This window comes from Bombina bombina, chromosome 2 (genome assembly GCF_027579735.1).
Source record: "Bombina bombina isolate aBomBom1 chromosome 2, aBomBom1.pri, whole genome shotgun sequence".
Lineage (NCBI taxonomy): Eukaryota > Metazoa > Chordata > Amphibia > Anura > Bombinatoridae > Bombina > Bombina bombina.
This window is the reverse complement of record NC_069500.1, coordinates 734,375,359-734,390,696: the sequence shown is the minus strand read 5'-3', so window position 1 is coordinate 734,390,696 and position 15,338 is coordinate 734,375,359. Positions and strand designations below refer to the sequence as shown.

At 43.0% G+C, this 15,338-nt stretch overlaps 1 protein-coding gene across 1 annotated transcript in view; it reads left to right on the top strand.

The window, feature by feature from the left end:
- The window catches only part of PCSK4 (proprotein convertase subtilisin/kexin type 4), a 277,432-nt gene extending 262,319 nt beyond the window's left edge, over window positions 1–15,113 (top strand). The window contains exons 17-20 of the mRNA XM_053700025.1: window positions 7,763–8,196; window positions 10,327–10,518; window positions 11,146–11,562; window positions 15,103–15,113. Coding sequence (XP_053556000.1) covers window positions 7,763–8,196; window positions 10,327–10,518; window positions 11,146–11,562; window positions 15,103–15,113 — 1,054 coding nt within the window. The remainder of the gene's footprint in view (window positions 1–7,762; window positions 8,197–10,326; window positions 10,519–11,145; window positions 11,563–15,102) is intronic.
- Window positions 15,114–15,338: the final 225 nt, after the last annotated feature.

Here is a 15,338-nt window from a genome sequence, read left to right as displayed (position 1 = left end):
CGTCGTCCCTACCACAAGCAAAGGCTCATACGGACATTGTCCTGGCCTTTCTCAGATCTCACGGGTGGAAAGTGAACGTAGAAAAAAGTTCTCTATCTCCGTCAACAAGAGTTCCCTTCTTGGGAACAATAATAGACTCCTTAGAAATGAGGATTTTTCTGACAGAGGCCAGAAAATCAAAACTTCTAAGCTCTTGTCAAGTACTTCATTCTGTTCCTCTTCCTTCCATAGCGCAGTGCATGGAAGTAATAGGTTTGATGGTCGCGGCAATGGACATAGTTCCTTTTGCGCGAATTCATCTGAGACCATTACAACTGTGCATGCTCAATCAGTGGAATGGGGATTATACAGACTTGTCTCCGACGATACAAGTAGATCAGAGGACCAGAGATTCACTCCGTTGGTGGCTGACCCTGGACAACCTGTCACAGGGGATGAGCTTCCGCAGACCAGAGTGGGTCATTGTCACGACCGACGCCAGTCTGGTGGGCTGGGGCGCGGTCTGGGAACCCCTGAAAGCTCAGGGTCTTTGGTCTCGGGAAGAATCTCTTCTCCCGATAAATATTCTGGAACTGAGAGCGATATTCAATGCTCTCAAGGCTTGGCCTCAGCTAGCAAAGGCCAAATTCATACGGTTTCAATCAGACAACATGACGACTGTTGCGTATATCAACCATCAGGGGGGAACAAGGAGTTCCCTGGCGATGGAAGAAGTGACCAAAATCATTCAATGGGCGGAGACTCACTCCTGCCACTTGTCTGCAATCCACATCCCAGGAGTGGAAAACTGGGAAGCGGATTTTCTGAGTCGTCAGACATTTCATCCGGGGGAGTGGGAACTCCATCCGGAAATCTTTGCCCAAATTACTCAATTGTGGGGCATTCCAGACATGGATCTGATGGCCTCTCGTCAGAACTTCAAGGTTCCTTGCTACGGGTCCAGATCCAGGGATCCCAAGGCGACTCTAGTAGATGCACTAGTAGCACCTTGGACCTTCAACCTAGCTTATGTATTCCCACCGTTTCCTCTCATCCCCAGGCTGGTAGCCAGGATCAATCAGGAGAGGGCATCGGTGATCTTGATAGCTCCTGCGTGGCCACGCAGGACTTGGTATGCAGACCTGGTGAATATGTCATCGGCTCCACCATGGAAGCTACCTTTGAGACAGGACCTTCTTGTTCAAGGTCCGTTCGAACATCCGAATCTGGCATCACTCCAACTGACTGCTTGGAGATTGAACGCTTGATTTTATCAAAGCGAGGGTTCTCAGATTCTGTCATTGATACTCTTGTTCAGGCCAGAAAGCCTGTAACTAGAAAAATCTACCATAAAATATGGAAAAAATATATCTGTTGGTGTGAATCTAAAGGATTCCCATGGAACAAGATAAAAATTCCTAAGATTCTATCCTTTCTTCAAGAAGGTTTGGAGAAAGGATTATCTGCAAGTTCTTTGAAGGGACAGATTTCTCCTTTATCTGTTTTACTTCACAAAAAGCTGGCGGCTGTGCCAGATGTTCAAGCTTTTGTTCAGGCTCTGGTTAGAATCAAGCCTGTTTACAAACCTTTGACTCCTCCTTGGAGTCTCAATTTAGTTCTTTCAGTTCTTCAGGGGGTTCCGTTTGAACCCTTACATTCCGTAGATATTAAGTTATTATCTTGGAAAGTTTTGTTTTTGGTTGCAATTTCTTCTGCTAGAAGAGTTTCAGAGTTATCTGCTCTGCAGTGTTCTCCTTATCTGGTGTTCCATGCAGATAAGGTGGTTTTGCGTACTAAACCTGGTTTTCTTCCGAAAGTTGTTTCTAACAAAAACATTAACCAGGAGATAGTCGTGCCTTCTTTGTGTCCGAATCCAGTTTCAAAGAAGGAACGTTTGTTGCACAATTTGGATGTAGTTCGTGCTCTAAAATTCTATTTAGATGCTACAAAGGATTTCAGACAAACATCTTCCTTGTTTGTTGTTTATTCTGGTAAAAGGAGAGGTCAAAAAGCAACTTCTACCTCTCTCTCTTTTTGGCTTAAAAGCATCATCAGATTGGCTTATGAGACTGCCGGACGGCAGCCTCCTGAAAGAATCACAGCTCATTCCACTAGGGCCGTGGCTTCCACATGGGCCTTCAAGAACGAGGCTTCTGTTGATCAGATATGTAAGGCAGCGACTTGGTCTTCACTGCACACTTTTACCAAATTTTACAAATTTGATACTTTTGCTTCTTCTGAGGCTATTTTTGGGAGAAAGGTTTTGCAAGCCGTGGTGCCTTCCATCTAGGTGACCTGATTTGCTCCCTCCCATCATCCGTGTCCTAAAGCTTTGGTATTGGTTCCCACAAGTAAGGATGACGCCGTGGACCGGACACACCTATGTTGGAGAAAACAGAATTTATGTTTACCTGATAAATTACTTTCTCCAACGGTGTGTCCGGTCCACGGCCCGCCCTGGTTTTTTAATCAGGTCTGATATTTTATTTTCTTTAACTACAGTCACCACGGTATCATATGATTTCTCCTATGCAAATATTCCTCCTTTACGTCGGTCGAATGACTGGGGAAGGCGGAGCCTAGGAGGGATCATGTGACCAGCTTTGCTGGGCTCTTTGCCATTTCCTGTTGGGGAAGAGAATATCCCACAAGTAAGGATGACGCCGTGGACCGGACACACCGTTGGAGAAAGTAATTTATCAGGTAAACATAAATTCTGTTTTTTGTTATGTACTTGTTATATATTTAATTCTACTGTATTGAATGGTCCTTTAAATGGAAATGTGAAAATATCCAGATGCAGTATTTGTATGAATATATACACACACGTTACAGGAAAGAGCTGCAGGTGCTCACTGTCCTTGAGACTATCAAACCATACAAATATCTGGGACTACAGGTAACTTGATTAGACGGAAACATTCCTGGGTATCTTCTTTGGCTTAAAATTCTAAATATTAAAATGGTAAAGTATTTGCCAAAGTTAAAGGGACACTAAACACAATTTTTTTATTTCACGATTCAGGTAGAGAATACATTTTCTCTTGTTAAGTGTATCCAGTCCACGGATCATCCATTACTTATGGGATATTCTCCTCCCCAACAGGACATTGCAAGAGGATCACCCACAGCAGAGCTGTTATATAGCTCCTCCCCTCATTGCCATACCCAGTCATTCTCTTGCAACTCTCAACAAAGATGGATGTAGTAAGAGGAGTGTGGTGTATTATAGTTAGTTTTTAACTTCAATCAAAAGTTTTATTTTTAAATGGTACCGGAGTGTACTGTTTTATCAAAGGCAGCATTAGAAGAAGAATCTGCCTGTGACTTCTATGATCTTAGCAGAAGTAACTAAGATCCATGGCTGTTCTCACATATTCTGAGGAGTGAGGTAACTTCAGGGAGGGAATGGCGTGCAGGTTTTCCTGCAATAAGGTATGTGCAGTAAACAGATTTCTAGGGATGGAACTTGCTAGAAAAATGCTGCTGATACCGGATTAATGTAAGTTAAGCCTAAATGCGGTGATTTAAAAGCGACTGGTATCAGGTTTATTAACAGAGATACATACTCTTATAAAAGTGTAATATAAAACGTTTGCTGGCATGTTAATCGTTTTTATATATGTTTGGTGACAAAACTTATTGGGGCCTAGTTTTTTCTCCACATGGCTGGCTTGAATTTTGTCTAGAAACAGTTTCCTGAGGTTTTCCACTGTTGTAATATGAGTGGGAGGGACCTATTTTAGCGCTTTTCTGCGCGGCTTAAATTACAGACTGAGACATTCAGCTTCCTTCTGCTTGATACAGGACATCTCTGAAGGGCTCTAAAGGCTTCAAAAGTCGTGTTTGAGGAGGGTAACAACCACAGTAGACTGTGGCAGTTGTTGTGACTGTGTTTAAAAACGTTTTTTGTCATTCATTATTCTGTTTTTGGTATTAAGGGGTTAATCATCCATTTGCAAGTGGGTGCAATGCTCTGCTAACTTGTTACATACACTGTAAAAATTTCGTTTGTCTAACTGCCTTTTTTTCCACTGTTATTTCAAATTTTGCAAAATTTGTTTCTCTTAAAGGCACAGTAACGTTTTCTATATTGCTTGTTAACTTGGTTTAAAGTATTTTCCAAGCTTGCTAGTCCCATTGCTAGTCTGTATAAACATGTCTGACACAGAAGAAACTACTTGTTCATTATGTTTAAAAGCCATGGTGGAGCCCCATAGGAGAATGTGTACTAAATGTATTGATTTCACCTTAAACAGTAAAAATCAGTCTTTAACTATAAAAGAAATATCACCAGAAGATTCTGACGAGGGGGAAGTTATGCCGACTAACTCTCCCCACGTGTCGGACCCTTCGCCTCCCGCTCGAGGGACGCACGCTAATATGGCGCCAAGTACATCAGGGATGCCCATAGCGATTACTTTGCAGGACATGGCTGCAATCATGAATAATACCCTGTCACAGGTGTTAGCCAGATTGCCTGAAATAAGAGGCAAGCGCAATAGCTCTGGGGTTAGACGAGATACAGAGCGTGTAGATGCTGTAAGAGCCATGTCTGATACTGCGTCACAATATGCAGAACCTGAGGACGGAGAGCTTCAGTCTGTGGGTGATGTCTCTGAATCGGGGAGACCTGATTCAGAGATTTCTAATTTTAAATTTAAGCTTGAGAACCTCCGTACATTGCTTGGGGAGGTATTAGCTGCTCTGAACAACTGTGACACAATTGCAGTGCCAGAGAAATTGTGTAGGCTGGATAAATACTATGCAGTGCCGGCGAGCACTGATGTTTTTCCAATACCTAAAAGGCTTACAGAAATCATAAGTAAGGAGTGGGATAGACCCGGTGTGCCCTTTTCCCCACCTCCTATATTTAGAAAAATGTTTCCAATAGATGCCACTACACGGGACTTATGGCAGACAGTCCCTAAGGTGGAGGGAGCAGTTTCTACTTTAGCAAAGCGTACCACTATCCCTGTCGAGGACAGTTGTGCTTTTTCAAATCCAATGGATAAAAAAATTAGAGGGTTTCCTTAAGAAAATGTTTATTCAACAAGGTTTTATTTTACAGCCCCTTGCATGCATTGCGCCTGTCACATCTGCGGCGGGGTTCTGGTTTGAGGCCCTGGAAGAGGCCATCCATACAGCTCCATTGACTGAAATTATTGACAAGCTTAGCACACTTAAGCTAGCTAACTCTTTTATTTCTGATGCCGTTGTTCATTTGACTAAACTAACGGCTAAAAATTCCGGTTTCGCCATCCAGGCGCGCAGGGTGCTATGGCTTAAATCCTGGTCAGCTGATGTGACTTCGAAGTCTAAATTACTCAACATTCCTTTCAAGGGGCAGACCTTATTCGGGCCTGGTTTGAAGGAAATTATTGCTGACATTACTGGAGGTAAGGGTCATACCCTTCCTCAGGACAGGGCCAAATCAAAGGCCAAACAGTCTAATTTTCGTGCCTTTCGAAACTTCAAGGCAGGTGCAACATCAATTCCCTCTACCTCAAGACAAGAGGGAACTTTTGCTCAATCTAAGCAGACCTGGAAACCTACCCAGGCCTGGAACAGGCAAGCAGGCCAGAAAGCCTGCTGCTGCCTCCAAGACAGCATGAAGGAGCGGCCCCCTATCCGACAACGGATCTAGTAGGGGGCAGACTCTCTCTCTTCGCCCAGGCGTGGGCAAGAGATGTTCAGGATCCCTGGGCGTTGGAGATCATATCTCAGGGATATCTTCTGGACTTCAAAGCTTCTCCCCCACAAGGGAGATTTCACCTTTCAAGATTATCTGCGAACCAGATAAAGAAAGAGGCATTTCTAAGCTGCGTGCAAGACCTCCTTGTAATGGGAGTGATCCATCCAGTTCCGCGGACGGAGCAAGGACAGGGATTTTATTCAAATCTGTGGTTCCCAAAAAAGAGGGAACCTTCAGACCAATTTTGGATTTAAAGATCCTAAACAAATTCCTCAGAGTTCCATCATTCAAGATGGAAACTATTTGAACCATCCTACCCATGATCCAAGAGGGTCAGTTCATGACCACAGTGGACTTAAAGGATGCTTACCTTCACATACCGATTCACAAGAATCATCATCGGTTCCTGAGGTTTGCCTTTCTAGACAGGCATTACCAGTTTGTAGCTCTCCCATTCGGGTTGGCTACAGCCCCAATAATTTTTACAAAGGTTCTGGGCTCACTCCTGGCGGTTCTAAGGCCGCGAGGCATAGCGGTGGCTCCCTATCTAGACGACATCCTGATACAGGCGTCAAGCTTTCAAATTACCAAGTCTCATACAGAGATAGTTCTGGCATTCCTGAGGTCGCATGGGTGGAAAGTGAACGAAGAAAAGAGTTCTCTATCCCCTCTCACAAGGGTTTCCTTCCTAGGGACTCTGATAGATTCTATAGAAATGAAAATTTACCTGACGGAGTCCAGGTTATCAAAACTTCTAAATGCTTGCCGTGTTCTTCACTCCATTCCGCGCCCCACGGTGGCTCAGTGCATGGAAGTAATCGGCTTAATGGTGGCGGCGATGGACATAGTGCCATTTGCGCGCCTGCATCTCAGACCGCTGCATTTATGCATGCTCAGCCAGTGGAATGGGGATTACAAAGATTTGTCCCCTCTATTAAATCTGGACCAGGAAACCAGAGCATTTCTTCTCTGGTGGTGTCATGGATTTCCTTATTCCTTTCTGTCCCTTTAATTTTACCTGTGCTCACACCTAGCAAGGTTATTAAAGCCTGGACACGCCTCCCTCCCTGCTTCCGTATTGTTTCCAGTTTAGCATACAGCTTCACAGACCTGCTGCAGGGATTTACCTCTCTCTGTTCAAGTCTAACTATCTGAAGGTATTTAAACCTTTTCTAATACGGAGCCTACTAGAGAAACTGAAAGAGACTTATATGCTAAGTCTGAACATTTCCTAATTTGGATTAACAAACACCGCTGCTGCATTATTTTCCTGCTTAATTGCCTCTGGCAGATCAAGTGTTTTCCAAACCGCAACTGCAGTCTCATCCGATATAAGTTGTGAACTTTATAACTTTGTACAGACGCTTAACTTACATTGGACCACACTCACAGGATACCTCCTCATATTTCTCTTCACACGCTTCAGGAGTAGCGTGATAAACTTCAGACTGAACTTTTGTGAGTAACGCTACAGCACAGCACTTAATACCTGCTCCACCCATCTGCCTGTCAGCTCTCACAAACAGCACAGCTATCAGCGTGTATCACACTTCAATTGACTAACAGCCTGCTGCATCTGTACTGACCAACGCTCCTCCTGTGTGCTCAGTGACTATCAGGAAAAGTGTATCCCATCCACGGTGCGTTTGGTTAACAACTGCTGTACAACCTGATTCAGAAATACTGATCAGGAATTTAAATCAAATAGTAACTTTCAGCTGCCATGCAGACAGATACATTGTAACTTCCTCATTGTATCTTAAAGTAAGGCATACAATCATATATTTTCCGCAGTTGAGATCCACAACCACAATCAGATCATTACATAATACTGAAGCCCATAAAAATGGATCCAGCGGAATTACCTAAAATTGTTTACACTCTCTCCCAGAGGGTGGATCAGCTAAGTCATGGCCTTAGAGAATTACAAGTTCAAAATGAGACACTCAACAATATAATAAAAGACTCAATGAATAAATCAGCCACACCAGAGGCTACCCCAGAACCCCAAGTCTCTATGCCCGACAAATTCCATGGAGACAGGGCTATGTTCTCTCAGTTCAAAAACTCTTGTTATCTTCTTTTCAGTCTAAAACCTAAAACCTACGCAACTGAACGAGTTAAGGTTTTAACGGTCATTTCTTTTCTGCGAGGTGAACCCCGCAATTGGGCTGACTCATTCTTTGAACAAGATCATCCTATTTTAACATCACTGGAAGACTTCTTCAAGGAAATGGCAATTCTTTATCAAGATATTAACACTCAGCTTACTGCAGAGACTAAAATGAGGTCTCTTAAACAAGGGAAAAAGCAGGTGGAGGAATATTTAACTGAGTTCAAGCAATACAGTAAAGATACTGAGTGGAGCGATATTGCCCTTAGGAATCAGTACCGTCTAGGTCTAAATGATGCCCTTAAAGATGAACTCGCTCGCATTGAGCTTCCTAGGTCCTTGGAAGGACTAATCACACTAAGCATTCAGATTGATAGAAGGTTGAGAGAACGCAAATCAGAAAAACAAGGTATGGATATTATCACAAGACCCTCTACTACTTACCAAAAACCTACAGTCACTCAAACCTCAGAACCTATGGATTTGGGATTCACTAGAGGCCCTTTACAACCAGAAGAAAGGAATCGCAGACGCATAAACAACCTCTGCATGTATTGTGCTTCAAATGCACATACTGTAAGAGAGTGTCCTATCTTACAAAGGCAGAAGAAACGTAAGTCCTTCAGAAAAACCACATGCTTAACCACTAATGTTAACCAAGTTGCTTACTGCTCTTTATCTCTTACCTTACAGTGGGATCTACACCAGCAAATCAGTGAAGCCATCATCGACTCTGGGGCACATTCTTTCTATATTGATTCTGTTTTTGTCACTATAAATAAAATACCCACTGTGTTGAAAGCAAGACCTGTGTCCATTAGAGTTATTGATGGTAATACAATTAGTTCCGGTCCTATTACACACCAAACTATTCCCATCAAGGTTTCCACGTCAAGTGCACACACTGAATTCATATCCTTTGATGTGATAAATTCTCCCATGTTTCCCCTGGTGCTTGGTCTACAATGGTTACAGACGCATGAACCCACCATACATTGGGATCGCCTCGAAGTCGAATTCCTCTCAGATTATTGCAAGAACACCTGTTTTCATCACTCCTTGATCTGTTCTATAAATCCTACTGGAAGAATTATTCCTTCTGACTATCAAGATGTATTCAGTGAAAAGGAAGCAGAGTCCCTTCCTCCACATCGCCCGTACGACTGTCCTATTCAACTACTTCCAGGAGCTTCCATTCCTTACGGGCACATATACCCTCTATCACAGCCTGAACTAGATCACCTCAAAACTTACCTTTCAGAGAATTTAAGGAAAGGGTTTATACAACCCTCTTCTTCCCCTGCTGGGGCCGGCATTTTCTTCGTCAGAAATAAGGACAACTCCCTACGCCCTATAATTGATTATAGGGAACTTAATAAACGGACTGTCAAGAACCGCTATCCCTTACCTCTAATTCCCGAACTCATCGAACGTCTCAGTCAAGCCACCATATACACTAAATTAGACCTACGTGGAGCCTATAATCTCGTCAGGATCCGAAAAGGAGACGAGTGGCTCACCGCCTTCAGAACAAGATATGGGCTCTATGAGTATAAGGTGATGCCTTTCGGGCTCTGTAATGCCCCGGCAACGTTCCAATATCTAATAAACGATATATTCCGTGATCTCCTTGACATCTGTGTAGTTGTATATTTGGACTACATTCTGATATACTCTACTAACATCATTGAACATATAAAACACGTCCGTTGGGTGCTCTCTCGCCTTAGACAACACCGACTTTTTGCCAAATTGGAAAAATGCATCTTCCACACCTCTGTTATTACATTCCTGGGTTATACTATCACTCCCACAGGAATTCAGATGGATGATTCAAAAGTGCAAACTATTAAAAACTGGCCCATACCTTCCTCCAAAAAGGACCTGCAAAAATTCCTTGGTTTCTCCAATTACTATAGGAAATTCATCAAGAATTATTCCTCTCTTACTAAGCCTTTAACTTCTCTTACAAGTGTCAAAACTACATTCCACTGGACACCTCAAACACAGGCTATTTTTGAACACCTTAAGGATGTTTTCACTAAAGCACCGATTCTTAAGTTTCCAGACCCTGATGCCCATTATGTACTTGAAGTTGACGCCTCCAACTACGCTCTAGGGTCCATTCTGTCTCAACGTAAAACTCCAGAAGATCCACTCCACCCTGTTGCCTTCTTTTCACGAGTAATGACACCAGCCGAATATAACTACCCTGTAGGCGAAAAGGAGTTGTTAGTGATCAAGGTCTCATTAGAACACTGGAGACATCTCCTAGAGGGCAGTAAATTTCCGATACTAATATATACGGACCACAAAAATCTGGAATACCTACTGACTAACCGTACCTTATCCTCTAGACAGCTAAGATGGAGTTTATTCCTATCAAGGTTTGATTTCCATATAACCTACAGACCAGGGAGTAAGAATGGGAAAGCGGATGCCTTGTCCAGAAAAGATACCAATCCTCATCATTCCGATACTCCTGGTACAGTCATTCCAGCTGAGCAATTCATTACACTATCTCCTACTTATCCTGAAGTCCTTAAACTCCTACAACAGAAAGATACTTCCATCCCTAAGCTTAAACTCACACTGGGACAAGATGGTCTCTATTACCACCAAGGACGTCTTTATGTACCACCTTCCCTTCGAGACAATTTGTTAAAAGAACATCATGACTCACCGATGGCAGGACATCTTGGAATCCACAAAACCTATGATCTTCTTTCACGTACGTACTGGTGGCCTGCTATCAAAACTTCTGTGCAAAGATATGTTCAATCTTGCCACATATGTACAGTTTCCAAGAATGAAAAAAGACCTCCTTTCGGATTACTCTTACCATTACAGATACCTGACCGACCGTGGCAAACCATAGGAATGGATTTCATCGTCGAACTTCCATTGTCACTTGGTTACAATACCATACTTGTTGTTGTTGATCATCTTACCAAGATGGCCCATTTCCTCCCATATCATAAGCTCCCAACTTCATCAGAACTTGCAGTTCTTTTCTTGAATAACATCGTCAAATTACACGGTCTCCCAGATTCCATTGTAACTGATAGAGGTAGTCAATTCACCTCTCGTTTCTGGAAAAAATTATGTGACACTATGCAAGTAGAACTCCGATTCTCCTCCTCATTTCACCCCCAATCAAATGGCCAAACAGAGAGAATAAACCAATGGCTCGAACAGTATTTTCGTTCTTATTGTTCCAACCAGCAAGACCAGTGGGCTAATACCCTTGCTATGGCTGAATATGCATACAACAATTCTACAAGTTCCACTACTTCCAAGACACCATTTTTTGCGAATTATGCTTTTCACCCTTCCTTCCAACTTCACCCTCGGACAGATTCAAACTGTCCTAAGGTTGATGACCTCACTAAGGATCTCCAGGATCTTTTCATAGAACTCAAGAGGCATATAGCTGATGCTCAGGCTCATCAGAGACGTTACTACAACCTCCGAAGACGTCAACCACCTTCCTATAAAATAGGTGATCTGGTCTGGCTGTCGACCAAGAATATAAAACTGAAAATCCCCAGCAAGAAACTTAGTGCTGTCTTCATTGGTCCTTATCCTATCACAAAGGTTGTGAACCAAAATGCTGTTACCTTGGATCTGCCTTCTACCTTTCGACTTCATCCCACCTTCCACGTCTCTTTGTTAAAACCTCATTGCGAAACTAGACAGGTGGCCAGCCAGATTCCTCCTCTCATCTTACAGGATTCGGACACGGAATACGAAGTCGATGCCATCCTGGACTCCCGTATTTACCGTGGAACTCTTCAATACTTAATCCGTTGGAAGGGATTCTCTGAGGAGAATAACTCTTGGGAACCTTCCTCGAATGTTCATGCTCCCAAATTGGTATCCCTGTTTCACAGGAGGAATCCAGAACGACCTAGATTCGTAGCTGCGGGGCACCTACCCTGAGGTGGGGGGTATGTCATGGATTTCCTTATTCCTTTCTGTCCCTTTAATTTTACCTGTGCTCACACCTAGCAAGGTTATTTAAAGCCTGGACACGCCTCCCTCCCTGCTTCAGTATTGTTTCCAGTTTAGCATACAGCTTCACAGACCTGCTGCAGGGATTTACCTCTCTCTGTTCAAGTCTAACTATCTGAAGGTATTTAAACCTTTTCTAATACGGAGCCTACTAGAGAAACTGAAAGAGACTTATATGCTAAGTCTGAACATTTCCTAATTTGGATTAACAAACACCGCTGCTGCATTATTTTCCTGCTTAATTGCCTCTGGCAGATCAAGTGTTTTCCAAACCGCAACTGCAGTCTCATCCGATATAAGTTGTGAACTTTATAACTTTGTACAGACGCTTAACTTACATTGGACCACACTCACAGGATACCTCCTCATATTTCTCTTCACACGCTTCAGGAGTAGCGTGATAAACTTCAGACTGAACTTTTGTGAGTAACGCTACAGCACAGCACTTAATACCTGCTCCACCCATCTGCCTGTCAGCTCTCACAAACAGCACAGCTATCAGCGTGTATCACACTTCAATTGACTAACAGCCTGCTGCATCTGTACTGACCAACGCTCCTCCTGTGTGCTCAGTGACTATCAGGAAAAGTGTATCCCATCCACGGTGCGTTTGGTTAACAACTGCTGTACAACCTGATTCAGAAATACTGATCAGGAATTTAAATCAAATAGTAACTTTCAGCTGCCATGCAGACAGATACATTGTAACTTCCTCATTGTATCTTAAAGTAAGGCATACAATCATATATTTTCCGCAGTTGAGATCCACAACCACAATCAGATCATTACAGGTGGTTATCTCGGATCCATCTGTCCAAAAGGTATGACCTTTCGCAGGCCAGATTGGACCATTGTTACAACAGACGCCAGCCTTCTAGGTTGGGGTGCAGTCTGGAACTCCCTGAGGGCTCATGGAGTTAAGAGCAATATTCAATGCTCTTCTGGCTTGGCCTCAGTTAGCAAAACTGAGGTTCATCAGATTTCAGTCGGACAACATCACGACTGTGGCTTACATCAACCATCAAGGGGGGACCAGAAGTTCCCTAGCGATGTCAGAAGTCTCCAAGATAATTCGCTGGGCAGAGACTCACTCTTGCCACCTGTCAGCGATCCATATCCCAGGGGTAGAGAACTGGAAGGCGGATTTTCTAAGTCGTCAGACTTTTCATCCGGGGGAGTGGGAACTCCATCCGGAGGTGTTTGCTCAATTGGTTCTCCGTTGGGGCAAACCAGAACTGGATCTCATGGCGTCTCGCCAGAACGCCAAGCTTCCTTGTTACGGATCCAGGTCCAGGGACCCAAAAGCGGCACTGATAGATGCTCTAGCAGCGCCTTGGTTCTTCAACCTGGCTTATGTGTTTCCACCGTTTCCTCTGCTCCCTCGTCTGATTGCCAAAATCAGACAGGAGAGAGCTTCGGTGATATTGATAGCGCCTGCGTGGCCACGCAGGACCTGGTATGCAGACCTAGTGGACATGTCATTCTTTCCACCATGGACTCTGCCTCTGAGACAAGACCTTCTAATACAAGGTCCTTTCAATCATCCGAATCTACTTTCTCTGAGACTGACTGCATGAAGATTGAACGCTTGATCCTATCAAAGTGTGGCTTCTCCGAGTCAGTAATTGATACCTTGATACAGGCGCGAAAGCCTGTCACCAGGAAAATTTACCACAAGATATGGCGTAAATATCTTCATTGGTGTGAATCCAAAAATTACTCATGGAGTAGGGTTAGGATTCCTAGAATATTGTCCTTCCTCCAAGAGGGACAGGGGCTAGTTCTTTAAAGGGACAGATTTCTGCTCGGTCTATTCTTTTACACAAGCGTCTGGCAGACGTTCAGGCATTTTGTCAGGCTTTAGTTAGAATTAAGCCTGTGTTTAAACCTGTTGCTCCCCCATGGAGCTTAAACTTAGTTCTTAAAGTTCTTCAAGGAGTTCCGTTTGAACCCCTTCATTCTATTGATATCAAACTTCTATCATGGAAAGTTCTTTTTCTGATGGCTATTTCCTCGGCTCGAAGAGTCTCAGAGTTATCTGCCTTACATTGTGATTCTCCTTATCCGATTTTTCATTCAGATAAAGTAGTTCTGCGTACAAAACCTGGGTTTTTACCTAAGGTGGTTTCTAACAAGAATATCAATCAAGAGATTGTTGTTCCGTCATTATGCCCTAATCCTTCTTCAAAGAAGGAACGTCTTTTGCATAATCTAGACGTAGTCCGTGCATTGAAGTTTTACTTGCAGGCTACTAAAGATTTTCGTCAAACATCTAACCTGTTTGTAGTTTACTCTGGACAGAGGAGAGGTCAAAAGGCCTCGGCAACCTCTCTGTCTTTTTGGCTTCGGAGTATAATCTGTTTAGCGTATGAGACTGCTGGACAGCAGCCCCCTGAAAGAATTACAGCTCATTCTACTAGAGCTGTGGCTTCCACCTGGGCCTTTAAAAATGAGGCCTCTGTTGAACAGATTTGCAAGGCTGCGACTTGGTCTTCGCTTCATACCTTTTCCAAATTTTACAAATTTGATACTTTTGCTTCTTCGGAGGCTGTTTTTGGGAGAAAGGTTCTTCAGGCAGTGGTTCCTTCCGTTTGAGTTCCTGCCTTGTCCCTCCCATCATCCGTGTACTTTAGCTTTGGTATCGGTATCCCATAAGTAATGGATGATCCGTGGACTGGATACACTTAAAAAGAGAAAACATAATTTATGCTTACCTGATAAATTTATTTCTCTTGTAGTGTATCCAGTCCACGGCCCGCCCTGTCCTTTTAAGGCAGGTCTAAATTTTAATCAAATTTCAGTCACCACTGCACCCTATGGTTTCTCCTTTCTCGGTTTGTTTCGGTCGAATGACTGGATATGACAGTGAGGGGAGGAGCTATATAACAGCTCTGCTGTGGGTGATCCTCTTGCAACGTCCTGTTAGGGAGGAGAATATCCCATAAGTAATGGATGATCTGTGGACTGGATACACTACAAGAGAAATAAATTTATCAGGTAAGCATAAATTATGTTTTTGAGCAACATTCCAATTTACTTCTATTATCTAATTTGCTTAATTCTTTAGATATCCTTTTATGAAGAAATAGCAATGCACATGGGTGAGCCAATCACACAAGGCATCTATGTGCAGCAACTACTGGGCCTATCTAGATATGCTTTTCAGCAAAGGATATCAAGAGAATGAAGCAAATTGGATAATAGGAGTCCATTAGAAAGTTGTTTACAATGACATGCTCTCTCTAAATCATGAAAGAAAACATTTGGGTTTCATGTCCCTTTAAGTGTAATGTCTTCACAGATAAGAAATAAAATGAACCAAACCTACAGAGCAATTCCAGAATTAACCCATGTCACACAGAATTTAATATTATATATTCTTTGGTTTGGGAAACCGTTTACATTTTCAAAGAAAAAGGTTAAAAAGCATGAGCAATCTGGTATTAAATGTTGCCACTGATAAATATGCTATAATGGAAAATTTAGAGGATGTTTAGCTTGAATAAAAAGGTTTGAATTTGCTAAAAGACCTTAAGG